This window comes from Lissotriton vulgaris, chromosome 1_1 (genome assembly GCF_964263255.1).
Source record: "Lissotriton vulgaris chromosome 1_1, aLisVul1.2, whole genome shotgun sequence".
Taxonomy (NCBI): Eukaryota; Metazoa; Chordata; class Amphibia; order Caudata; family Salamandridae; genus Lissotriton; species Lissotriton vulgaris.
In genome coordinates, this window is record NC_141685.1 from 99,823,914 (window position 1) to 99,851,866 (window position 27,953).

Below are 27,953 nucleotides of genomic sequence, written 5' to 3' on the forward strand. Positions count from 1 at the left end.
AAGCATCGCTGGCTTGGTTCCACTCCAGACCAGGCAAGGTGGTCAACTCCATGCTCCTCCAAGTCAGCAAGCACTCTGGTCGAGCCAGTCCTAACCCCAGATGAATGTTCCCCATCACAACTATATTAATGGTACTAGGTTATGTTTCTGCCAAATGATTGAGTCAAAAATTGAAAGGTTTTACTATGAAGTGCTGAAAGAGAAATCATGAAGATTTTCAATATTTCTGAGTCTGCCACAGTACACAGGAGCATTATTTCTCTACAGCAGCAAATCATATATGTGCCCTGTAGAAAGCATGTTTGAATGAAACATGGAATGCATTGCAGCCAACAATCTATGCAACATCATAGCAGAGTGCAAGATAACTTGTGTTATTATTCCAGCAGAACGAAATGCCATTCCTAATGTGTACGTCATTTAAAGACAAACCCAGGAAAATGTGTGATCAGTGTTGTTCTTCTTCCAGTTAAAAGACTATCACCATTAATGTGCCAGGAAATAGAATACTATGAGAAATCCTACTCCATGGCAGGGTGCTGCCTGACACTATATTGCAGGTTACTTCTAACATAATCTGATTTATACATACATATTCCAGGATGCTGCCAGCTATAGGGTCTGCACACAGCAGTCTTGAGCCACTCAAGTACTCCGGTGGCCCTAACACTATTTGGGACAAGGTACTGAGGCATAGAGAGCTGATCATATTCCCTCTCCATACACTGTTCCAGTTACCACGCGCACAATCATACCTGCTCTCGCCCTAGGAAGCTCCAGGAAGCATTGGACGTCGGACGCCTGAAGCCGAAGTATTGGATCTCACGCGCATGCGCTTGTGTTTGCGTGCGCGTGCCCTTTTGTCCCGGGGTTCCTGTACCTGCACCTGCTCCGCTCTTGCTGAACGCCGAGCGAACGCCGAGCACAGCGTTGAGTGAATAGAGGATCCAGGGGCCCATGGCGCCCTGCTGGAGGCCGAGAATTGCAGCCAGAGGTCAGGGGGGAGGTCCAGAGTTTAGCTGAGAAGCTTGAGGCGGCGAAACCCTGGCACCTGGCAGATTACCCTTAAAATTAAACTTAAAATAAAACACAGGCCCTAAGAAGTGCTGTGGGCACCAGCTGAGTTAGAGTTGGTGACAGCACCTGGGCAGACAATTAGCCGACGGTAGCAGGGGGCTGGAAGAGCGGAGTGCACAGCGGCAAACCGTGAAACAGAGGTAAGTGAGGAACAGTTGCCCTACATAGGTTTAAAATATGGAAGGGCTGTAATTGTTTTTCTTAATAATCAAGGACATTAAAACTAACCCAAAAGCGACGGCGCTAGTCACATGGGTACAGGTTATTGAATTGGTATTGGCAAAAGGGGCCTCGTGATCTAATCCCAGCGGAGGGTAGGAATAGGGAAGCAGCATTTAAAACAGGCTATAGGATTGGTGACCTGAGACCAGAGTGAGAGTAAGAGAAGGAAATAATCTAAAAGATGGCACTGGCCAAAGCAAGAACCCGTAAGACTATAAAAACCGGGAAAAAGAATGAGATGAACATTCCAGTGGCAGGTGAAGGGAGCGGAGTAGGTAAATCAAAAGGGGCGATGAGTGAGCCAACTGGAAGGAAAAAACAAGTAGCAAGGAATGTACAATCCTTGACGCTAACACCGCAATCAGCAAAACCAAAAATAGCAAAAGGTGGTTCATCAGTGTCTAACTCAATCAAAGACTTTTTGGGAAGACATTTCAAGGGGAAGGATGTGACGGACAAAGAGTCAAGTGCCGAGGCCTACCCAACCTCTGAGTCCATGGGCGAGGTTGGTCTAGCCTCTCCAAACCAGACCATATTTAACATCTCTGGGGTTTCTTTGAATCCACGGCTGTCCTCTTCGCCAAGAATGTTCCAGGGGAGCAGTCAAAAGCAATGTTGGGAGAGTTGACACAAATCAGAGGGTTAATGCCGGCATTAGTTAGACCGATTGGTGGGGAACAGGATGGGGTAGGCAGTAAGGATGAAGAGGTAGCTTTGTTAAGGGCTCCCAAGCTAAAGAAAGAGGAACCAACTGTATAAATATCCCAACAGCCAATGATTGTGAGGAAATGGGGTGAAAGGAGATATTACATGAGTGGATTCCCGAGGTCAAGGGGGAAGAGGAAGTCGCCCTTCGAATAAGACAACAAATAAGACATCATGTAAGGAAGGTGAGAAGAGTGAAAGGAGAAAGGAAGGAACAAGAATGTCAAGAGAGGGAAGTAACGCAAAGATCAAAGGAGTATAATGCAAAGCCGATAGCCGAACGAGAAGAACCTTGGAATAGGCTAGAAAGATCAAAGATCAGTAAAAGTAGTCTGGCACCAACAACGAAAAAGAAAAAAGAAAAAGAGGGGAAAGGTACAGAATTGAGGATAACTACACATTTGGGAGCTGGAAATCCTAGACGTAGTAAGACCACCAAAGAAAAAGATTAGGGAGACATTCCAACAAAGAGAAGGGAAGCTAGATTAATGAGAGACATCCACGGCGTAAGGCAAGATTGTACCCCCGACTTATGGGTTTTCATAGAACCTTCCGGCCACGACAAAGGCGGAAAAAAGCCAGGAAATTAAACCCACTAAATCGATCACAACTTATATTCACCATGTCAAAATGTGCAAGCCTCGGCAGCACTGGCACAGAGGACCTTAGAGAAGTAGGGTTTATTACAAATAGCAAAGGGGGTGATGTGACCAAGCTCCTCTTCTACTCTGCCTTGGTGAAAGCCGCTGCAGAAAGTGCCAAAAATAAGCTGCAAAAGGAGGGGATTAGATTGGTAAGAAGGGAGGAATTCCAGGGGCAGCACTTCCTTACGAATCATGCTGGACTAGGGTTACGGCAGATAAGGTTAATCAACTCAAGTTGGAATAAGAAGGAGGATCTTGCAATAACTATAACTGATAACGAATTTGCAAGATACTACAGATATATTTGCTGGAAATAGGTTTAATGTCCTAGCATCCCCAGAATTTAGGGAGTAAGAAGAGGAGGGGTTCCTGAGTGAAATCGACTAGGAGCATGGGTCGTCACACAGCCTATCAGTTCTATCATGGAATATAAATGGCTACAAGAAAATATCAAGTAAAAGAAAAAAGGGAGGTCTCCTTATTGATCCACTTCGGGACAAGGAGAATAGGAGTGAAGAACTTAACAAGTCCCAATATTCAACTCTTGAAAAGCCCTCTTGTATATTACCCTCATAACTCAAAGTGTCAACTGCTTGTAATAAATTGTTCAATTTTTAAACAACAAATAATGTTTTTTTAATTTCTTGTTTTCACTGTGTGTTTAACATTGTATACTTTTCTAAGCAGTTGGCACTTTGAGTTATGAGGGTAATATACAAGAGGGCTTTTCAAGAGTTGAATATTGGGACTTGTTAAGTTCTTCACTACAAGAAAATATCGACTCAGAGTAATTTTGATAAATTCATTAAGAGTAATGATATTGTCTGCCTGCAGGAGGCTGTGTGATGATACCCGAGCAACCCTAGTTACAGAAGGTTTCGCCCAACACTCTAAAGCAGCAAAGAAAAATACTCTGGGGAGGCCATATGTGAGCCAACTAGTACTGAGTTCCACACAGATAGCTAGGAAGGTTCAGAATTTGAAACTACATTGTGATTGGGCATTAGGCTGTAGGGTCCTACTGCAGAAGTGGGATCCCTGCTTTGATGGAATATGTATTATAAACGTTTATATACAGTAGGGAAAGGACAATGAATACAAGGTGAATTTGGGAAAACTGAAAGAAGATATAAGGTCTGTTAGCGTAAAGAATCAGAAGGATATATTATTGGTGTTCGGTGATTGTAATCATAGATTAGACCCCCCAAAGGGTGGATAATTGGCACAAGGAATTTTTAGAATCTTATAATATCGAAGTAGCCATTTACCCTAGGGGAGAGATCTCGCCAACTCAGCTGATGGGTTCACTGGGCATGGTGTGCGTAAATGGGAGAATGCAGCCAGATCGGCCAGCAGGACGCACTTTTTTGAGGGGCCAGCAACTCTGCCCAATAGATTATGTGTTTTGTCAGGCCTGGTGCTTTGGGCTAATTAAAAATTTTGAGGTGGTGAAAATGAAAGGTAGCGACCATTATCCATTGAGGGCAGAATTACATCTATCAAGAAGCAAAAATAGAGAAAGGGTTTTGCAGGTACATGTGGATTATCCAAAACAGTTGACAACTAGTATAACAGAGGAATATATCGAGAAATTAAAGCAAACCCAGCAGGCTATTCCTGTAGAAGAAATTCAATTAAGAAATGGAATTGCCTGGTTCGAATCCACCGTAGGCAAGCTGGTGGACACCTTAAAGAAAAAAATTAAATTAAGAAAGGCAGGGCCTGGGCGCCATAGTGTTAATAAAAATGTTAACACCTGGTTTGACGATGAATGCCGGGTAGCCAAGGCACAGATCAGGCAGAAGGCGAGAAGATTAAGGGTCAGGTTTAATATGGAATTATCTCTTTCCCTCCAGTTACTAAGGTAAAAATACAAAACACTAATTCGGAACAAAAAAAGAACCTATAAAGATAAGTGCTGGGCAAATATGTTGGAGGTAATTGAAACTAGAGATGTCAAAGGATTTTGGAAATTAGTCCAAGAAAGTGTGGGTAGAAAAGCAGGTTCTCTAGACTGTATGGTCCCTGAAGATGAATGGGTGGGCTACCTGGGAGAAACATATGGGAAATGGCCTATACAAGAAGAGTCAAGGATGACAGCTTGGCCACAGGTGAGGGTTGACATCAAAGAAGACTTTACCTCAAGCTGTATAAAGAAAATTATAGCAAGTTTGAAGCTTACCCGCGCTGCAGGCCCAGATAATCAGATTATACGCCCAGAACAGGTGGGTTTAGAGCATGCCACTCCACAATTGACCAGTGCTTTGCTCTCTGGGCCATAGCGCGGAAGTCAATTGAAACGCAGGGAAGTTTATTATGCTGTTTTGTGGACTTCTGTGCATCTTTCGATCTGGTGGACCGGGAGCTGTTGTGGGAGGCCTTAACTGGCTACTGTATCCCAAAAGATTTGTTAAGTCCCATTCAAATACTCCATACTAAGATCTGGGCCCAGATAATTTTAGATATAGATGGAAGTTTATCTGGGAGGATTGAAATTGGAAATGGGTTGCGGCAGGGATGTGTATTGGCCCCCTGCTGTTTTCCTTGTCCCTATCAGATTTGCCATTGACCCTGCGAAACAAGATGGTAAGCATATTGCATGTTTGCTTTATGCCGACGATCTGGGGATTATGGATAAAATAAGCTCTGTATACAAATATCCTGCAAGATAACACAATAAAAGTGATGTCATCTATCTTAAATGATGAGAATCTAAATTTCGAACACAAACAGTTCATTTTGAACTGTATTGAGACGGTCTCAAAAAACAATGTTTTCCTGTACCAAGATGAGCTGTACAAACAAATCAAGAGGACCAGTATGGGGGCCACTTGTGCCCCCAGTCTGGCATGCCTTTATGTCAGCGACTTTGAGCTCAAACATATCTATAACGGGATGGCACCATAATATGAGAATGTGTCTCACTGGCATCGTTTTATAGAAGATATAATTTTCGTGTGGAATGGTGCCAGTGAGCACTTTTTGTCAATCTTGGAATGGCTTAACTTGGGAGAAGAAAATCTAAAATTGACTGTAAATTACAGTGATAGCTGTGTAGAATTTTTGGATATTAAAATCAAGGACTCCCAAGGGGCACTTGAGGTAGAGCTGTTCACCAAGCCTACAGATAAGAGTACATTGTTACAATATCAGAGCAATCACCCCTGTTCACAAAATGATAACATCCCCTTTGGGGAATTCCTAAGATTAAACGCGGGGTTGTACAACACTGAAGGATTTTTACCATCATGCTGAAATTATGGAAAAGAAACTAAGAGCTAGGGCTACCCCAAAAAACTGATCAAACACTCCTTAAAACGAGCCCGATTCTAGGATAGGGATCACCTCCTTAACATGAATAAAGAAAAAAAGAACAAATCCTTAGACAGAATAGTGTTTGTGAGTCAATACTCAGGTTTGAGTAATAAGATCAAGAATACAGTAAACCGCAATTGGAAAATGCTTAACAACGGCATGCTGACACCACTAACAAAGCCATTGTTTTCGTTTAGACAAAACAAAACACTTTATTCAAAAACATACAAGAACATTGATGGGACCTTCCAAACTACTTTACAGAATCAAAGAGCAATAGGAAACCACGTGGCTCATGCTCGATCTGTCCAAACTGTATAATAACATTTTTTTTTAATTTTAATGGAAAGGACTTGGGAGTAACTACTCTTAATTGCAGAAGTAAGATCATGGTTTACCTCCTTATCTGTCCATGTGGCCTTGGCTACGTAGGGTAGACGGGAAGGGAACTCCGCATTAGACTGCTAGAACATAGGTCAGCATTGAAAAACAATAAGGAAAATGCTCCTATGACAGACCATTACCCCAAAATGGGCCAATATTGTAAACAATTTAGGTGGTTCATTTTGGAGAAAGTTCAGTTCAGTTCAGTTCAAAGGCTTTATTTCGATAAAATCATATCATAAAAGCATTACAGTGATATAAAAAACATTTACACAAAGACAAACTTTCTTTTACAATTGGGACCACACATTTTAAAACTGTTTTAAAAAATAGGGTATAAAACAAGCAGATTAAACATTTAACGCAAGCCTTTTTGCTCTGATGGACCATGTCCACGATAAGAACTTGGATAGACCACAGACATATAGTGCACGGGTGTCGGATATTAGGATGCAGAGTGCTTCACTTGAATGCCTGGTGCCCATAGCCCGACAAATGGGTTTAAGCCACCGTTGCCTTGGGAGTACATAAGCCGGGCAAACAAATAGAATATGTTGAACAGTCTCAATGCTAGTTGTACAAAAGGGGCAAAAAGATGTAGTTTGGGACGGGGGTTTCCAGTGGGCCGTTAATGCACGCACGGGGAGAGCCCCGACCCTGAATCTAAAGTATAGGGCCCTATCATAAGGTTTCCAGACAATATCTAGATAGAGCTCTTGGAATGGTGCATCCTTATATTTTAGAAACTCTTCCGTTAGCCTGCCAAGAGATGGGTCAGTGGTGGTTCTATTGGCAGCCCATTTCCAGTAAAGGATCTTTAGGGTGGCTTTCGGGGGAGAAGACCGGCTAGTCCAGGCTTCGCTAAGTCCTAACTCCCCAAGTAAGGATTTAAGATCTCTAAGCCATTTTATTTGTTGCCATCCTACCATTGACAGTACCTCCGCATACTTGGTAAGTTCAGGGGTTCGCCACAGTCTGGCCCACAGGAGCAACGGCCGATATTTTGCCAGCTCGCTAATGGGCTGGCAGCCTATGTCGAAAAGCAGTGGTAGCGTTGGTGTGCTCTGCGGAGGTGACATAATGCCCCTTAAGAACTTGTTCTCAGACCTAGTTAATAGATCAGTATTAGAAAAGCCCCAAAGCTCAGCGCCATACAAGGCAGCACTGACGCCCTTGGCCTTATAGATGTCAATAACAGGGGCAATCGGCCTGGTGGTAGAGGAGCGCTGCTCTTTAAGGAGCGCCCCAAAACCCTCTTATGGCTTAGCAACATTTTGGAAAGGTGAGGGGCCCACTGCATGGTATCCGTGATACGAATACCTAAATAGTCAAATACAGTGACCCTCTCAAGGGATACTTGGTTTAAAATAGGGGGTCGCCCAAGTTTTTGGGGGGGATTTAGCACCAGATACTTGGTCTTCTCTGTGTTAATTACCAGACCACGCTTGGTGCAAAAAGCCTGGAAGCTGTCTAGAGGGCCTTGAAGGCCCACTGGGGTCTTAGATAGTAGGAGCGTATCGTCGGCGAATAAGAGTGTAGGGATTCGCTCCCCCGCCAGCGATGGTGCGTCTGATGGTTTTTCAAGCAGATGTTCAACAACCCCATTCACATATAGCGAGAAGAGGGTTGGGGCAAGGACGCACCCCTGGCGGACCCCTCTCCCCACCGGTATCCCGTTCGTTTTCTGCCCCTCAGTACCCCACCTAACTTGCGCAAAGCTACCCTCATGTAGCCTCGCTAGGATAGACAGAATATTAGGGACGGATCCACATGTCTGACAGCACCCCCCATAGGCGACCTCTAGGTACAAGGTCAAAGGCAGTCTTTAAGTCGATGAACGCGAGATAAAGACTGCCTTTGCCTATAACCACTATTTTCCAATACATTAACAACAGTCTAAAAGCCTGCTCTATTGTGCCAGTGCCGGCTCTGAAACTGGCTTGATAATGAGAATCTCGTTATCTTTAGCCCATAAGTGTATTCTCTCTAATATCACCTTTCCCACAACCTTCTGGGTAGAATCTAATAAGCTAATTGGTCGGTAGTTGGAAGGGTCATCCCTCTGGCCCTTTTTATAAATAGGGACGACCTCAGCCCCCTTCCAGGATTCTGGGATTGCAGCGCCATTGTCGATAGCATTAAGTAAGGTATGAATGAGCTTCCCCCACTTTGACAAATTTGAGCGAAGCAAATCCCCAGGAATACCGTCGGGCCAGCTGCCTTTTGGGGCACAATGCAGCTGATCGCGTATTCCACCTCCTTAGCTGTAAAAGGGAATAAGGTGTTTTCTCCAGATGGTGCTAGAGGGCTGCCAGGAGCGGAAATAATAGAAGCTTCTGGCTGGAAAGAATACAAAGTGAAAAAATGATCAAACAAAGCCTGCCCCGTGATGTTACAGGTAATAAGGTCACTATCAGGCCTGTTCTTTGCCCTTATAGTACTCCAAAAGCGACCTGAGTCCCGCCCTACGCTAGCCTCTCTTAGGGTTTGTCAATGCAAGTTCTCCCACTCCTTTTTAGCATTTGCTGCCGCCAAGTTTTACTCTTTCCTGGCTTGCTTGATTAAGTATTGTGACCTCGCCTTGACAGCTTTTATTAGAGCAGACTTCTTCTGTCTACATAATGGTGTGTACCATCCCTGCTTCTTCTTGGGCCTCTGGTGTCCAGTTGCCCTACCCCCTACTACTGGTACCATAAATTTGTTCCCTATGGAGGTTATAGCCTCCTGGAACAGCATCGTAACTCTAGAGGGATCTAAATCCTCTGTCGTGGACGCCTCCATTGTGCCCAGCGTATTTGTTAATAGCATATCTATAGCCTGGACCTTCGCTTCATCTAAGGCAATTTTACTCCACTTGAGGCGCCTTCCACAATTAGATGGATAGACTTTTTTGGTGGACTTTGCCTTACATGGTGAGGCTATGCTGTTTTGTCTAGGCCACAAATGCTTTAAGGTTAAAGATAGCAAGTTGTGGTCACTGTCTACAGTGGGTATAACTGCCATATCCTGGACAAATTGCCAGAGAGTTGTATCAACGAGAATATAATCAATCCTTGGTGTGTGATTCACCCTGTTGTACGTGTGGGCACCCAAAGCGTCCGAAGCTGTCCTGCCATTTAATGCTCTTAAGCCGAGCTCAAGAGTCATAGCATTCAGCTGGATCGCCCTCTGTGTCTATTTTTTATAGGTGGAATTGCTAAGGCTGGTATGCCCCTCCTAGAGTCATCCTCCACCACATCCAAGATATCATCTACCGCGAGGGGTTTATATGTGCAATTAAAATCCCCTGCGATCAATACTGGAGTACCATCACAGCATCCTCCTAGGGACTTTTCAAGCAAAGCTACTGTGGGGGACTCAGAGCTACCTTTGGTGCTCCTGGCATATATATCAAATATGTCAAGAATCCTCCCTCCACCTGGCCCTCTCAGTGTGATCCTAAGGATATCTGGCGAGCTGCTGTGTTTTTGTGTGATACTACAGCCCAGGGAGATGCTCACCCATATGAGAATCGCGGGTATGAAAAAGGTTTGGTAACCAACCGTATGATTTGGTTCCAGGCTCCAAGTTTCTTGGAAGATACAGATGTTATAAGACTCCACCAAAGTATTCCAATCGGGGAGTTCTATCTTCCTTGAGATGCCAGCTACATTCCAACTAATGATCCTTATTATTGACCTGTCAGCCGCCTCTATACCCTGTGGGTGATTTATATAAATAGTGTTGGACGTAAGTAAATCACCTCTAAAATCCGTTACCACAGGAAGTAGCCGGGGAACATGAGGTAGAGAAACCCTTCTATCTGGAGACCTGCTCCCATTTAACCTACTGTTATCAGCTAGAGCTAGCAGGGAATTCAAGGGCGTACAGGCTCCACGTCAGCGCCCAAAGTTGCTTCCGCAGACGTTGGTACCACTGCCGAAAGCAAAGTTTGGGCGAAAATCATGATTACCAGACTGCCCTCCCCACAGTTGATTACCTTGGCCCTGCCTCTGATGCCTATTTGATGGACTTGGATAAAAGTATCCCAGATCGTGAGCACGGATTCCCTCTTCGCCATAGATGTTCTGCTGGTTATAGATAAACCTTGCCACCCTGGTGTCCCTAAAGTTAACCAGGATGCAGTCCCCTTGAACTTCCTTAGTTCTCCTTCCCACCCAACCAACTTGTCTAACATGAATGATCTGACCATCAATATCCCTCGGAAGGGGCCTGTTATTGTTTATCCAAAATGTAGTTTTGTTCTTTAATTCACTGTAGGATTCGGTCTTACCCTGCTTTAGACATGGGACTCCTGCCAATGCAGCCACATAGGGCATACAGGCGGGAAGCAGATCAATATGAGAAAGATTGCTTATCTTGGCAGAAATTAGGTCGGGTTTCGGGTCTGGATCGCTACTACGCCTCTGTATGTTACTACTATTCTGTTTGGTACTCGGGGTCTGTACGCCTGCTCTAACGCTAGTCCCCTTGTTACCCTTAGGCGATGATCGAGCTACTGGTTTGCTGGCCATGCTTGTTTTTGTGGCTGCTGCCAGCACTGGACTCGTTAGTGCAGTGTTTGCCAGAGGAATTGCTCCTTTAAGGGAACCTACAGTGCCCTGTTGGTGCGACAGAACACTATTGCCCGATTCCACTGGGGAAACCGTGGAGTTTAGGTTCTGGGCTACTGCTAGATAGGGGCTATTTTTAGAATGCACTTTGATTAGGGCCTTTACAGAGAAAAAGTTATCTAAAGTTCTCTGCTCAAAGCGGTCTAATCTAGCTGTTAAGTCCTTTAACCTTTCAACCACTGGTAAAATGAGGGACTTCAAAGTGTGTTCAATTTGAGCAGTAAGGGGGGTATCTGCCTCGGCATTAGGAGGGGGCATTGTGGTTTGGTTTGTGTTGATTGGTTCAATGGTGTTATGTTATGTTATGTTATTTATATTTTTATAGCGCACAGCTGCCCCAGCAAAGGGGCGTCCTGGCGCTTTGACAGGCACTATAACATAACAAACAATAAAAGAGACGGGAAACAAGAAGGTTTTAATCGCCTGCCTAAAGGCGAGCAAGTCATCAAGAGCTCGGATGCGCACCGGAAGCGAGTTCCATAACCCTGCCGCGAGCACCCGAAAGGAACGGCCACCCATTCTGCTCAGTTTAAAACGGGGGCAAACTGCCAGGTGGAGCGCCTCAGATCTCAAAGATCTCAGAGGAATATAAGGAGTGAGTAAATTGGCAAGTGCCGGCGGCGAGGAAGATTTCAAAATTTTAAAGGCCAGGCACAGCGCTTTGAACTTAATCCGCTGTCTGACCGGAAGCCAGTGTAGGGCCACGATGGTACCAGACATGGAGCAATGTCTGGGGAGGCCCACAATGGCCCGTGCCACAGCGTTTTGCACCCTTTGGAGCCTAGAGGCCTCCGCCTGATTCATCCCTAACATCAGCGAGCTGCCGTAGTCCAGCCGAGATAAAATTGATGCCTGGACCACAAGCTGTCTGGTAGGGGGATCAAATACTTTAAGACCGGCCTTATGCCCCGCAGGATGCCAAAACACGTGGCAGCCACCTTCTTGGTATGATCCATAAAAGTGAGCGCAGGGTCCAGCCAAATGCCTAGATTTTTCACTCCAGAGGCTGGAATCGGAGTGACGCCCAGCTCTGGTGGCCACCACTGGTTTCCCCACAGCTCAGCGTGCTTCCCTAATACCAACACCTCAGTTTTGGTGGCATTCAACTGAAGGCAGTTGGTGCAAAGCCAGCTTGCTACTACCACAAGACCCGCTCGGAATCTGGGGGCCTCCACCTCAGGGTCTCCACTAAGTGTCACCGCCAGATGTGTGTAATAGCTTATAGGGTCATTTCGTTCTTGGCTGTTGGAAGGTTTATCCAAAAGGGTCTTTATTCTTTCCCAGAGATTTACGTCACCTAATAGGTCTCGATCCTCAATCACAACAGGTACATCCCTATCCGCATTACTCTCATAATTATTACATATTTTTGTACATCGTTTGGCAGGCGCTTTCCTTTGCTTGCTCCCCTCTACAATCCCCCTACAATTTCTACCAGTAGGACATTCCTTAACAGCTTGCTTGGACTTGCGCCTAGCCAACTGTCCCCAAGTCTTTACGCTAGGGCTAACACTGCTTGTACTTGTAGGAGAGCCCGAGGTTGAGTTGGTGTTAGCTGATGTATTACAACACCCATTCGTGCAAAGAGCAACACCCTCGGGAGGAAAGTCATTAATGGCCGGGATTTGCGAAATGGAGGGGGTCAGTGACAGTCTGACAGACAAGGGGACAGTCCCTGAGGGTTGGATGACATCCGAAGGGGCTGTAACCTGTGGCATCGGAACATGACCACCACCTGGAAGAGCAGAAAAAGATGGTGCCAATATTGAGTCCAGAGAATGGAGTCCCTGCTGGCGTTCGGTGAGTTCTTCTCAAAGCCCACATGCCCTACGGCAGTCAGCACACAGCTCCCCTGCTGGAAAGGGGCTCCCTCCAATAACCATTACCGCGAAGCGGCACCCGCGAAGCGGCACCCGCGAAGCGGCACCCGCGAAGCGGGTGCGGCGAGACGTGGAGACAGTCAACAATTTCCTCCCACGGGCAACAAACGGCAGGTAAAAGCTCCTCACAGTCCAGATGGCAATCCCACCTTCTTGTGCAACACGGGGGGGTTTTAACGTGCGGTGTGGGCAGGGCTATCTGACGACCGCGGGACCAGCTGGACCAGGTCGGGCAGGGACTCCTGGTACTCGGAGTCCCTGCTGGCGTTCGGAGAGTTCTTCTCAAAGCCCACACGCCCTACGGCAGTCAGCACACAGCTCCCCTGCTGGAAAGGGGCTCCCTCCAATGACCAGCACCGCGAAGCGGCACCCACGAAGCGGGTGCGGGGAAACGTGGAGACAGTGAACAATTTCCTCCCACGGGCAACAAACGGCAGGTAAAAGCTCCTCACATTCCAGATGGCAATCCCACCTTCTTGTGCAACACAGGGGGGTTTTAACGTGCGGTGTGGGCGGGGCTATCCGCCGAATGCGGGACCAGCTGGACCAGGTCGGGCAGGGACTCCTGGTACTCAGAGTCCCTACTGGCGTTCGGAGAGTTCTTCTTAAAGCCCACAAGCCCTACGGCAGTCAGCACACAGCTCCCCTGCTGGAAAGGGGCTCCCTCCAATGACCAGCACCGCAAACCGGCACTCGCGAAGCAGCACCCGCGAAGAGGGTGCGGGGAAACGTGGAGACAGTCAACAATTTCCTGCCACGGGCAACAAACGGCAGGTAAAAGCTCCTCACAGTCCAGAGAAGTCTTGAGAAGGTGACTGGATGCAGGCACCTTGAATCGAGCTTCCCCCGCATTCCCTGGTAAGAAGAGTACTGAGATTAGCGATATTGATAGTGCAACCGTCATTTTTAATACACTCTAGTTTGGGGTATGTGTTGGTAATTTTGTCTCGTACAGCTAAAACGGAAGTTATAGCTCGGAGGGCACAAGAGTTACTACGCTGATAACGCACAACGTATGGGGGACGTTTCCTTTGGCCACTTCGTGTACAAATAGGTAAGCCCTGCCTGCTTTTATTTCGGCATCATGTTGCTGCAAGGATTTAATCGGAAAATATAAGTGGAATAAAAAGATACATTGTTATTTTAGGAACAGAGGTTTTGACTGGGGAAGAAATAACTTCTGGTACCCCCCCACCGCCCCAAAGAAATAAAGATAAAAGAAAAAGAGAAGGAACAAGACGCTGATGCAATAATAGGAGGCAGGTAATATTATTAGGTAATTAGGCAGCTTAATTCAATATTTTGTTGAGGTCACCTTAAAAACAGTTGTTTATTCTTTGTATTATCAAATTTGTTGCAGAAATCAATTCGAGTTTCGTGATCTTTGTTTTTAAAGTTTGTGAATTCACATGCATAGGAGGGACCACCAACAAGCCACATCAGCCAAATTAACAAAGGTAATAACGTTTTAGCTGTAGGGCGATTAAATGGGGGATTAGTCTCAATATTAAATGTATGGTATAACAATGACAAATAGACTCAATATGGTAATTTGTTTTTAGAATCAGCCTGTAAAAAGAGTGAAAAGATGGCAGGATGGTGAAAGGGGACACATCTAGGAGAGATGAATAACATGATATAAGGAAAAGGAGAGGGCAAAATAGTGAATAATCAAGTCTGATAACAAGATAGTTACTGGAAGGAGGGTACAATTTGTGTACAGATCCCTAGTAAGTAGGAGCATTTCTGAAAATGAGTGCTCATTACGCACCAAAGATACAGCCCATATATCAGAATATCGCGAATAACAGCGGGTTAAAATGGGAAAAATAAACTGAATATGGATGGCATATAATTGAAGAAATGCTAACCTATAGGAATTAGATAAACAATCAGAATATCTAGGAGAAATGGTATAATTTGTAAGCTCTCTGTAACTAAGAATACTGTGATGCATGGGACAGCATTATAATGCATGATTTTAAAACAAATATTTGACTGTATTTGCCTACAGGAATAAAGCACAGTGGCAACCAATCCGTGCCTTGCAAATTGAGAGAGACAAAAAGTGAATGTCTTGAAAAAGATGGACTATTTTAAAACCATCGAAATGCGTCGACGCTTCATAACACAATCGTGGGAAAACAGCTCATCCTTTCAAAATTACAAATTAATTGGTATAAGGATTAGCCTGACTTGCGCAAACCCGGATGTGTAACTTTATGACAAATTGTGGTGTCTGTTTTATGTCTCTCTTGTTTTCTTCTTTTTTATCTTGTATAGGGATTTAGTGCATTTGAAGGTTAGAATTATTATTATTGTGTTGTTTTATGAGCAGTGTGTCTCTCGAGAGACCATAGCACATACAATGAATGCTGGTGCTGTTTTAAATGAAACAATTAGTTGTAATCTGCTTGAGAGCAAGAGGTTATGTATTCTCTTTTTTAATAAAATATGTGGTTTATATAAATTATTTATGGTATAATTGTTTTGCAGAAAAGTCTTTTCTTTTTTACTATTCAGTAGAGTTCTAATACATGGGCTATTTGTGTGAATTGATTTTCAGTAATCAATTTGTCCACCAAGGGATCTTTTGATTTTACTATTTAAAAGTACTCCAATCCCCTGGTTGGTTAAAGGGGTGACTCTTGTTTCTGCTACATGAAGTACAAATATGCCAGTCAAAAGTAAGTCATGAAAGTTATCTTGTTGCGTTTGTACAGAGGCCTCCCTTCTGGAGGCAGCCTGCCCGCTTCCTCCAGAAGGAACTCCAAGTTATGAGATGTATGTTAAATATTGGCCATCTGCTGTCATGTTTTCTCCCTTATGGGTAAAATATACGAAACAAAGCAATGTTGAATTACAGTGGCCACAGTTTGGCTCCTTTGATCTCCAGGCCCTTTCGAGCCTGGAGGAGCAGCTGCTCCGCAAAACGGTCTCGTCAAGCCATGTTTGACGCCACTGCATTGTGGAGGAAAGAAATAGATCAAAAAATGAGAAAAAAGCAAGCGTTGAATAAAAAGAAAGAGAGGATGTCTATGGCTGATCATGCGAAAGCACATTTAGAAAGTAAGGTTCAGGAAGGGGTTGAAATGGCAGATAGGCATCACAGGGCTAAGGTGACAAAATGTTACCCCGCTCGTTCTCCCAGGGACCTTGAGGTTGAAGGAGAAGAGGGGGACTCGTTGTTGAATGCTATTCTTGAAGGTCCACCTCCTGCATATGCTCCGGCTCCTATGTATCCCGCTCTTCCTCAAAATGTTCCTAACGCTCCACCCCCACCAGTGGTGGTTCAGGCTGCCCCACCCATTGTACCACTGCATGATCCTTTGACTCCCGTCATCCTGCCAGCACCCCTCCCGCCGACAGTTCATACAGCCTCACCTATTGACCCAACCCCGACCATACATTCCCATCTGCTTGATAATCAGTCTATTGGTACCCCTGTTGGTGATTCTTATGCCACTTTGGACCGAACGAGATAGTCCTTCCTTATGCCCAATACCCTGTTTGCATTCTTCAGTACTCCTAGAAAGGAGCCTTTGAGGTCTGCTGAACTCGCTGGGGGCAGTGAAAGGAATGCTATGCGAAAACAATGTGCATTTTGGGTAAATAATAGTCATATTTATGGCGTTAAAGATATCTGGTCGACGTTTAGACAATGGACAGCCATACAACGAACAGACATGGCCGAGTATATGTGCACACTTATAATGAAAAGATACGAAGCATTGTTCATAGATACTCCCCAGGGATTAAATGATTTAAGACTAACTATTGCCAAGGGTCATGTTCAGGGAGATGATATGCATGAAGCCCTTGTTATCATGATTACGTTCAGAGACACAGCGGCTTTTCCGCCATCTCCAAATGACAAAGCTATGTCTATGAGAGAGACAGCACCCGTCGTTATCCCTGCAGTGCTTGCCAATAACCAGGGTGTTGGAGCAGCCCCAGCCCACTGGCGTAGGATGTGGGTGCATGTCCCATGGAAAAGAGCGGATGTTCTTCAATTGAAATCCCAATTACCAGACCCCCGTAAGAATTTGTCTCTTTACTATCAGGAATTAGGTCAGAATGTTTCCTCTGGTGTCCTTACCCTAGAGAATATTGACTTATTATTCGGGTCAGTAGTACCACCCGACATATGGGACAAAATACGCCATGCCAACCATAATGCCGCTTTGCATGGTGATTGGACCGACTTTGAGAGGATGGAGAATGACAGAGAGGGAGGGACTAAGCCTGGTCCGGCTATTCTGGCTCTACCAGGCCATCTGTTGCAACTCATGAAGACCCTTTGCCCAAAATAGCTGTTAATTGGGATACGATAAATGCATGTAAACAACATAAGGATGACTCTGTTGCTGATTTTTCCACCCGCTTCGAAACTGTGTACAAAAGTCACAGTGGATTGGACCCTAGAGCCCCTGGTTCGGGCTCAGTGTTCATTGAAAAATGTGTATCTAATTTTTTACCGGATCTCTCGGTCCGCCTTAAGAAGGTTGAGAGTACGTGGTCAGCTCAGACTATGGCAGGCATCTTTGCCATGGCCCAACATCAGGAGAATAGAGAGAATGAAGATAAAGACAAAGAGGTTAGGAAGAACAAGGACCTTAAAACGAAAGTTTTGTTACAACAAGCTTATCCACCCCAGGAACAAAATGCTAGAGTCCAAGGTCCGCATTCGGACCAATTCCAGAGGCTGCCCCAATGCCCCCTTCAGTCTCCTTTACAGAAGCCCATCAGTTCGGCAGGTCCCGTTGATAAAGACCAGTGTGCCTACTGTAAGGCTTATGGCTACTGGTTAGTGAATGCCCGGTATTAGCCCAGAATATTCAGTCAGGAAAAACTAGGCCCCGAACTCAAAGGGAAGGAAATATGGGACCTCCTAGGCAGAGGCAGATTTGACAATGGGTTTGAGGCCACTAGGACATACTTTAACAATGATTATGATGAGACCGATGAGACAGGTTTCTACCAGCCATAGGAAAGCCAGGAAAGGGGTAATGTAAGAGTGCCCATTCCTGTGGATCAGCGAGGTCCTTATGTCGGGATGTCAGTTGCAGGGGATAAAACGAAGTTTCTCCTAGACACCGGGGCTACTAGAATCTCTGTTGCGCACACCTTGATACCGGAGGCACCCCTTTCTGGCTCTCTCAATGTCTTCGTGGGTTTATCTGGGGTCCCTGTTACCAACCCCGTCTCTAAGCCTCTCCCGCTGGATCTCGGTCCAGCTCATATGGATGCTCCTTTGATTCTCACGACTGGATGCAGTGAAAATTTGCTGGGTATGGATTTGTTAAAGGCTTTACATGCTATCATTTCTTGTAGTCCTGATGGCGTGTCCCTTACCATATCACCAGATTCCTCTGCCAATTCGTTCCTCTCTGGACCCCTCCCTCCCGTTCTGCAGGCCTTACCCTTATCACTTTGGGCCACTTCTGACACTGATGTAGGACTTCTCGACATTTCTCCGCATACTGTCCGTATCCAGCAAGGTGCCCAACTGCCCCGGCTTCGCCAGTATCGCCTTCTCCAGGAAGGTGAGGCTGCCCTATTATCTATAATATCAGATCTCATGAAGACGGGAGTAGTTGAGGAGACACGTGCTACAAGTGTAACAGCCCAATTATTCCAGGTCTTAAAAAATGGATTGATCCCTCTCCCGCGGCCCCCAAAATTTATTGGTTTGTCATCGATCTGCAGGCTCTCAACAAAATTACGGTCTCACAGTATCCCGTTGTCCCTGATATGACAGCCCGCTTGACCATGGTCCCAGCGAGCGCCACTCATTTTTCTGTTATTGACCTAAAGAATGCATTTTTTAGCATTCCCATACATCCGGACAGTAGACATCTTTTTGGTTTCTCCCTTGGTGGGCCGAGTTTCCGGTTCTGCCGCGCCCCCCAAGGTTTTACTGAAAGCCCCAGCATCTATAGTCTGGCTCTCAAGAATCAGTTGGACTCCCCGACGCTCCCAGCAGGATCCACTCTGTTGCAATATGTAGATGACCTCTTAATTGCAGCCATGTCTGTTCCACTTTGTGAACAAGCAACAGTATGTCTGCTTCACCACCTTGCCTCCCATAATCATAAGGTTTCCTTGAACAAATTGCAATTTTGTCGAGAGAAAGTGACCTACCTCGGCCACCTCCTTTCGAAGGAGAGAAGGCAACTTACCACTGACCGAGTGTCCCTTATTATCTCCATGCCTCCCCCTTTGACACAGAAACAAGTACGTGCCTTTATAGGCCTCACTTCCTATTGCAGACAATGGATCCCTAACTTCTCGGCCATTGTCAAACCTCTTTTAGCTCTCACTACTAAAGATATGCCAGAAAGAGGTTTTCCATGGACAACTGAGCATGTGGCTGCCTTTCAGACACTCAAATATGCCTTATGTACAGCTCCAGTGTTAGGCACACCAGACTATGGAAAACAATTTTTCCTTTTTGTCCATGGGATACATGGCTGCGCTTGCGCGGTCTTAACTCAGAATTTTGTAGACAATCATCGCCCTTGTGCTTATTTCTCGACTACACTTGACCCAGTAGCCCGAGCCCTCCCTGGATGTTTACGCGCAGCTGCTGCTGCTGCACTTATGGTACGCCAGAGCGCAGGTATTGTTATGTCTTCACCCTTGACCTTAATGGTTCCACATGCAGTAGATACCTTGCTCAACAACATCAAGACACAACACCTTACCAGTGCACGACTTACAGGTTATGAGCTCACTGTTTTTTCCAGTCACATTGACATTAGGAGATGTAATATTCTAAACCCAGCTACACTATTCCCTACTGAGACACAAGGGAAAAATTCTGACCCTCATAACTGCATATTATGGACTGAAGAAGAGACAAAGGGTCGTGTGGACCTACAAGACACCCCCTAACAGACGCTGAGGGAACACTATACATATATGGTTCATGTCTTAAAAGATCGGATGGAACTATCTGCTGCGCATGCCCTCACCACTCTTGTTACAGTAGTTGAGACAGCACAAATTCCACAGGCATCGGCCCAAGCGGCTAAATTAATGGCCTAGACACAAGCTTGTGAAATCAGTAAAAACATGACTGTTAATATCTATACGGACAGTCAGTACGCTTTTGGGGTGGCTCACAATTTTGGTAGACTCTGGAAAGAAAGACATTTTCTCACCTCACATGGGACTAGAATACAGCATGGCCCCCTCATACACAGACTTCTAGAAGCCTTGACATTACCTAGAAAAGTTGCAGTGATTAAATGTAAAGCCCACTAGAAAGTGACTGATGATGTAGGGGAAGGCAATGCCCTTGCAGACCAAACAGCAAGACAGACTGCTCTAAGTAAATCAGATGGAATGTTTGTGACAGGACCAGCCAGATGGGTGGTGGAAGGAGGAATGTGGGAAAATACTAGTCAGAGTGTGGTCGAGATTCAATCTCATGCCACTGCAAAATAACTGCACACATGGGAGGAACATCTGGCAGAGAAAGAGATAAGAGGGATGTTGGGTGCGTATATCTGAAGGGAGGCAATGGATGTTACCAGACAGTCATGTCCCCCCAGTTGTCACTATGGCCCATGGCCCTGCCCATATCAGTGCAAAGGGAATATGCAAGTTACTAGAGCCAACATGGTATAATGAAAAAATACCCCTATATGCTGACCAAGTGGTTAAGTCATGTTTGATCTGCCTTATTCACAATCCAGGAAAAGGTACAGTTACCCCCGCTGGTGGCTTATCCCCACCTACGTTTCCTTTTGAGGCCATCCAGATGGATTATATCCACATGGACAGATGGGCGAATTTGAAATATGTCCTTGTAGTGGTCTGTGCCTTCAGCAGATGGGTGGAGGCCTACCCCACCAAGGATTGCGCAGCTATTACAACGGCCAAAGTTTTGTTGAGAGAATACTTTCCCCGATTAGGGTTGCCCCAGTTGATTTGGAGTGACAATGGCCAACATTTTACAGCAAATGTGGTCCAGTTTGTGTGTTCCGGGCTTAGTGTCAGACAAAAGTTTCATGTTGCTAATCACTCCCAGTAAGCCGGATTGGTGGAGAAATACAATGGGGTACTTAAATTAAAATTGGCCAAAATAGTGGCGGAAACAGGTGTTACCTGGGTAGATGCCCTGCCCCTTGCTCTCTTGACAGTGAGGGCGACTGCCCACTCAAGGATAGGATTATCTCCCTACGAATAGGTATTCGGTAGACCAGCTAATGTAAGGGGCGTACCAAGGCCAAAGAAAGTGTCTGATGTTGAGTTCCCAGTATTGACTGACTACCCGTGCCAGTTAACCAATTCTTTTCATACTCTTTATCATCAGGTAAACGCTGCTATCCCTGACAAAATCGAAGGCCCAGGTCACACCATTCAATCAGGTGACTGGGTGGTGATCCGCAATTTTCAGCGTACCAAGTGTCTGGAGCCCCGCTGGTCGCATCCCCGACAGGTTCTTTTGGCCACCCGCACTGCTGTAAAAGTCGAAGGGAGAAAGAACTGGACACATGCTACCCATTGTAAAAGGGTGCCTCTCCCCCTCCCGTACGACCAAAGGGTGAAAGAAGGACTGCCGGATTGCGACACAGAAGTAGTACCAACCTTTGTCCCTTTCAGTGATGCTCAGCTTCCTTACACCACTACGGAAGCCGAAACTGATCGAATCTTAGGGGGTCCAGTCATCCCTCCTCTGCAGGATCAGAGGAAGGAACAAGAAGCTCTCTTTCCAGACAACTCCATACCTTCTTCCACTTGCTACAACTTGAGACCAAGAAAAGGGGCTGGCCCTTGACTCTGTCTGGTGCCTAATAGGCTGTAGGGCTGTGATATCTCCGGCTGAGACTGGTGCTGGTATGCTGGACCAATGGGAAGTCCGTAGGACTCTTGGTATCCACATCCAGTGAAGCAACCACCAATCACAGACAGCCGCTAGTGACAACAGGCTGAGCACAATGGCAGCGGTCCGAGGGTCTGAAGCGCACAAGAAATATGTCAAACTTCTGAACAATAAATGCTTCCTTTCCACAAGTTATACTTTTTGCTCTCCTCATCCTGCTGGTTGTGGGATGGTTTCTGTTGCTGACCTCTCCCCCAGGTCCTCTAGCTCCGACACCGATACCTGCAGAACATCTCCACACCACCTTGTCACCCCATGAACTACCACAATGCCTGGAATTAATGAACAATACTTTTGTACAATTATTGCACCAGCATCAGCTTGTGATTAATACCTCAAACTGTTGGGTATGTGGGCTCATGCCGCACTCTATGACACACACTGTCCCCTATTTCATCTATCCATTTTCTGTTTTTGGGCCCAGTCTGGCTTGGATGATGCTCGTCACCGATGCATATACGATCAATGGAACAACGAGCTCCATCATTGGCGATTTTTATGACACTTTCACCCGAAACAGAACAGGCAATGTCAGTAATCATTTCTGCCCTACTACGACATCTAACATCTTGAACATCTCTTGTGCTGAACGCAATGAGTTGGTTGTGTTCAACACCTCAAGTAGAATAATCTTCTCCCGCTTTCGGTCCAGACGCAAAGTTCCCACCAAATTGCAGGCTTTCAATGGGATCAACACGCATGGCCAAGTCTGCATAAAAGGACTGGGGACCCGGGAGGTAGGAGTCAGTGATTGCGCAATAGTCAGCACACTGACTGGCAATAGACACCACCACTCCTAATCGCTTCTCCAAATACCTATTTTGTTTGTGGACAGTATGCTTATACCGGGCTTCCAGGAAATTGGTCAGGTGTGTGTTATTTGGCCTTTCTTCTCCCCCCTACCTTTACTGCTGTTGGGACACATCACTTGACCAATCCCCACCTCCACCATCGTATGCCTAGGGGAGTAATTGAGGCCGATGACACTGCAGGACAGGAGGCGGGGGACTTCTTCAAAGGTTTCCTACCGTTCTTGGGTCCTATGGTCAACAGCCGCAACATACGACACCTTACCCGAGTGGTGGAGGCAACCATTAATGAAACAGCAGGGGCACTGGGCAACATCACCGCAGATCTTCAGGCGGACCGCTGACACTACAACATCGAATGGTACTTGACATCATCCTTGCTGACTGTGGTGGTGTATGTAAATTAATCGGCTCCAGCTGCTGCATTTACATACCTGATAACGCTCCATCAGTCTATCAAGCTATCCAACGACTGTATAAACTTTCCTCTGAGATTCATCAACAAGACGACTAGTCCCTCATAGGTTGGATTTGGGGCCTCCTTTCCAGATGGGGAAGGGGGATCCTCATTTTTTTGCCTTGGGAATAGCAATCATCATCTCATGCTGCCTGTGTATCCAGTGCTTGCCAATGCTTTGTGCTATGTGTACACAGCCCTTACAAATTCCCCGGTCAGTACACCTGACACCAACATAAGGATTATGCTTCAACAAGCGATTGGCGACCTAATACAGATAGACATTTCCTAAGAACATGTTTTGCCACTCAATGGCAAAAGGAGGTTCTGAAGAAAATAAGTTTTCACTAGGTCCTATTAATTTCCTTACATTCCTCCATTCCTTGCCATCTTGTGACAAAACCCTGCCTACAGCCTCCATTTCTGCTAATGCTAAAAAAACTATCACATACCCAAGACCCCCCCCCTGTTCTTTGCAGTTAGCCAATTCATCAACAGAAGGCCATGAGACACCTATGCCCTGTGTAAACAAGCTTGTTTTTCATCTTCTGCTTGGTAAACATCTTGACACTGTGATCAGGTCATCTGGACAATGGTCTCTCTGACCGAGCCTTGATCAAGCTGATTGAACAATGGTCTGAATGCCGAGTCTTGATCAAGCTGATTGAGCAATGGTCTGAATGCCGAGTCTTGATCAAGCTGATTGAACAATGGTCTGAATGCCGAGCCTTGATCAGGTCATCAACTACAAACACCGCCTAGATCAGGTCATCAACTAAAAACACCACCTTGATTAAACAATGGACTGAATGCCAAAAGAGTGGAATAAAAATGTATATAAGGCTTGTTCGCTGTGGAGTAAAGAAGCAGCCTCCTGGGTTTTGTCTCTGACTAGCTTGGGACTCTGTTCCATAGCCCGGGCTATTGTAATAAAGGTGGTTCTCTCTGCAGACGAAGGTTTCCGGATCCACTTTAATATACAAGGAGGGTAAGAGTAGACTCTGGTGATTCCCGCACCACCAAGCCCCACTCCTCCTCGAGGTGGGTTTTTCTTAGTTCTACAAATGACGTGAACAACTCCATCCAGGAAAGGCATTGTTCTCAGCCTCAGAGTGCGCAGGCACTCTCCCCTGCGGTCAGAACACACTCTGGTGGGTAGCAGGCTGGCTCAGGCCAGTCAATGACCACACTAGGGATTGGTAGGTTTCAGGGGACCCCGTTAAGGGCCCCTCTATGTGCAATTTTTAATAAAATCTACACTGGAATCAGTGCAAGTTTAATATGTTGAGATGCTTGGTGCCAAACATCACATATTTCAGTGCAGCCATCATGGAGCTGGCAAACTCATAATGACGAGTGTCCAGCCTCTGTACTTACTATGACTTCCCTGGTCACTTACAATAGCCAGGAATCGACTAGGATATTGCAGGGGCATCAGGGGCATTTCATGCAGATATGCCCTCACAGGGGGGAGAAGATGTGGTGCAGCAGCCTGAGCTGCCGACTCAGGAACTGGGGATCCGGGCTCAAGTCTCTGCTTCAGTGCAACATCCTGTGATTCTGGGCAAATCACTGTATCTCCCAGTGCCCATAGACAGCGTCTAGAAACCCTCACGGGTGATGAGCTGCAATATATAAATCTGCGAACTTTAACTCACTGCCTGAGATATGTGTAAGACATCCCTCTAGCAGAGTTCATGGGAATGGCACACAGGGATAGGTGCCAAGTCCGCTCTTCAGTTTTGTCAGTAGGTGACGGAGTCTGAATTTTATAAGTGTCCCACTCAGTAAGGAGGGATCTATCACCCACTCCCTTTCTTCTCTGTTGTCGTCAGTTGTGTGCGCGTCCTCTGGGTGATGAGACATCGATGACACCGGAGGTGGCGGCTCGATGATCGATGAAGGCAGAGGAAGAGGCATCTGTGGAACAGATGAGGCCGACTCCGAGGGAGGAAATCGGCGGTAGTAGTCATCAAGCACATGTTGCAAATTAGTGATGAGAGACATGGGCATCTGCACAGTTGGATTCTCCAGTGGTGTTTGAGTATTAGGCTCAAGGTAATAATCATATCCTTGGCTGCACTTATTTCATTTAATGTATCGATGTGGATTGTGGCTATCTTGGTCTGACTCTATCCGGTGTACCTCTGAACGGTGCTGTTTGTTTGGCTGTTTTGGAAACTTTATAAAATTGATTATCAAAAAAAAGGAATCATATCCTTGGTCATCATCAATATCTTGGCATTTGATGACAAGCTCGGAAGGAGTACGAGCAGCACGGAACCGGCCATCCTCTTCCGAATCCTCCTCATTAGCCCCAAAGTCAAAAAGCTCCACAGGAATATTTGGAGATGGTTGAATTGGCAATACATCCAAAGAAGAGTTCCTACGTTGAAGTAATGAAACATCCGTCGTTCCTGAAGGCAGCAAATGTGTTGCTGAAGATTTCAAGAGGACTAGAGACATCAAAGCTGAAGGTGGAACCAAGGATGCCACCGACGATTCAGCGGTCGACGACGAAGAGCGTGGTTGAAGTTTCCTAAGGAAAGGCTTCTGTGCTGTTGACAAGGCAACCGTCTACGGAGCACCCATCAACGACGAGGCAACCTTCGACGACGAGGCATCCATCGACGAAGCAGGTAGCGCCTTGGGAGCCATTGACCGTCTCGTCGGCGAGGAGGCATCCGTCGACGACCGACTGGAGACAGTCCTCTTTTTCATCGATGACGAAGTGAGGGAGGTGGCAGACGAGCGAGGCTTCTCCGACACCATGACAAACATTGACGGAGAGGACGCCGATGACATAATCATTGTAGGTTGAGGAGAAGAGAAGGTGGAAGTCGTCGTTGTAGCAGTGGCGACTGAGGTCTTCGTCGATGAGGGACCCATTTCTTTAGGCAAATTTGTCTCAGGAAGAGACTTAGACGCCTGAGACTTAGAGGCAGATCTCGGAGGCGTAGAGGGCATAGGTAGTTCCTTAGAAGGAGCAGGAGCCCTTTTTGAGGAAGAAGTCTGGCCTTCATGAGTAGAGGTGTGGTATTTCTTGAGCACCTTAGCCTTAGCAGATACCATCTCCGCCTCACTAGCCCTCTTCTTAGAGATGACAGTCCTGAGAGAGGAATCCCTCTCAACATCTGATAAGGGATTATCCTTGGTCTTGAGTTTCTGTAACCACAGAAGTAGACGTCCATCTCTGTCTCTTAAAGTCTTTTGAGGAAAAGTCCTGCAGATTTTACAATCTCTCACCTGATGCTCAGGGTGGAGGCAGTAGATACACTTTTTGTGGGGGTCTTCGGAATGAAGCCGGAGTTTCCCACAAGACTCACAGTGTCGGATGAGTGACCTCTTTGTAGCAGACAAAGCAGTGAAGATAGTCTGAAGAGTTTCTGAAGAGAAAAGGTAGAGGTACTGAGCAGAGCTCAGGGAGACTCCCTTCACACGACGTGCAGTAGAAAATCTGAGAGCCTGAGCCTCTGAGGAGAAGGTTCCAGAGGGTGCTGTCGTCTGATTGGCTGGAGTTTGGACCATATCTAATGACTTGGACAAGTTATTAAAGTTACAAGTTTTTTCCTATTAACGTCCATGTTACAATACTTCCTATTGCTCTTTTAGCTATGCTTTCGCTATGCTATTGCTATGTTGCTATTCTATGTAGCGTGGGAACCCCACTTCGACGACGGGGAATGATTCAAGCATGTGAATCTATGAAAGATACCCCATTACTGGAGAACAGCAGATTTCTCACTACTGAAGCTCTTACCCAAGTTGCTTTAGCCTTACTCATCTCTCACATCGACTACACCAACTCTTTACTTTGGCATTCCGGCATATCAATCTAAGACTGCAACTAGTGCCAAACCAGGCTGCTAGATTCATCTATCGCCAGCCAAGAATGCAGTATGTCACCCCTCTTATGAAAAAGTTACATTGGCCTCTGGTAGTCGAACGCAGTGCATTCAAGTTGGGATGCCTCAGTTTTAAAGAGCTCAATGTCAACTGCCCAGTGTCTGTATATACTCGGGTTAGAGATATATACACACTCAGGATCTTAGGTCTTCCCATTTGAATCCCCTAGCTACTCCGTCCTTTAAACGCTAGAAATTGGGGGGACTAAGATTTGCGGTCCTGGCCCCTCAATTTTGGAATTCTCTCCCTCAGGACTTTAGATCGATGATATCATATCCTCAATTTTGGAAACTCTTAAAGACCTGGCTCTGTTGCCAGACTTATGAATGAATCACTTAGTGGCAGGACTCCCTTGTCCACAGCGCCATGAAACCTTGTGTTGTGCACGCGCTTTAGAAGTATTTTTAACATAACATAACATTTAACATAGTCTAAATGGGACAACCTGGAAAGTCCTCCTGCACTGGCAATCCCAGGTCTCTGTTTCACTTCGAAGTCTATTCCCTGTAGGGAGATGGACTACTTTAGCCGTTTGGGATTTTCACCTTTCATTTGCATTAACCATCGGAGAGGCCTATGGTCGGTTTGAACTAGGAAGTGAGAGACAAACAGGTTTGACCTAAACCTCTCAAGGAACCAAACCACAGCAAAGGGGTCCATCTAAATGGCACTTCAACGCTGTTCCCTGGGGATTAGCCTTCTACTGATGAAATCCAGTGGCTGATCTTGACCTTGGTCATGTTTTTGGGATAGCACTGCTCCTATACCATGTTCAGAGGTATCAGTCTGCACAATGAATTGCTTGACATAATCCGCAGGTTTCAGAACAGATGCAGAGCTCATCGCTTCCTTCAGCGTGTCAAAAGCCTTTAGACAGCTCACAGTCCAGTTCACTATTTGTGGGCATTCTTTTGGAAGTCAGTTCTGTGTGGGGTGCCACAATGGTGCCATAATCCCTCACAAACCTCCTATAGTGCCAGGGAAGCCAAGGAAGGCCCTCACTTCAGTCTGGGTAGTTGGAGCCACCCAGTCCAGAATGGTCTAGATC

The 27,953-nt window shown here is 46.0% G+C and overlaps 1 protein-coding gene across 1 annotated transcript in view; it reads right to left on the reverse strand.

Annotated features, from left to right (window-relative positions):
* LOC147737577 (uncharacterized) overlaps window positions 1-27,953 on the reverse strand; it is a 499,818-nt gene that overhangs the window by 63,577 nt on the left and 408,288 nt on the right. Inside the window, exons 8-9 of the mRNA XM_086924527.1 lie at window positions 25,699-26,385; window positions 25,270-25,416 (exon numbers count right to left, since the gene is read on the reverse strand). Of these exons, the coding sequence (XP_086780653.1) occupies window positions 25,270-25,416; window positions 25,699-26,385 (834 nt within the window). The remainder of the gene's footprint in view (window positions 1-25,269; window positions 25,417-25,698; window positions 26,386-27,953) is intronic.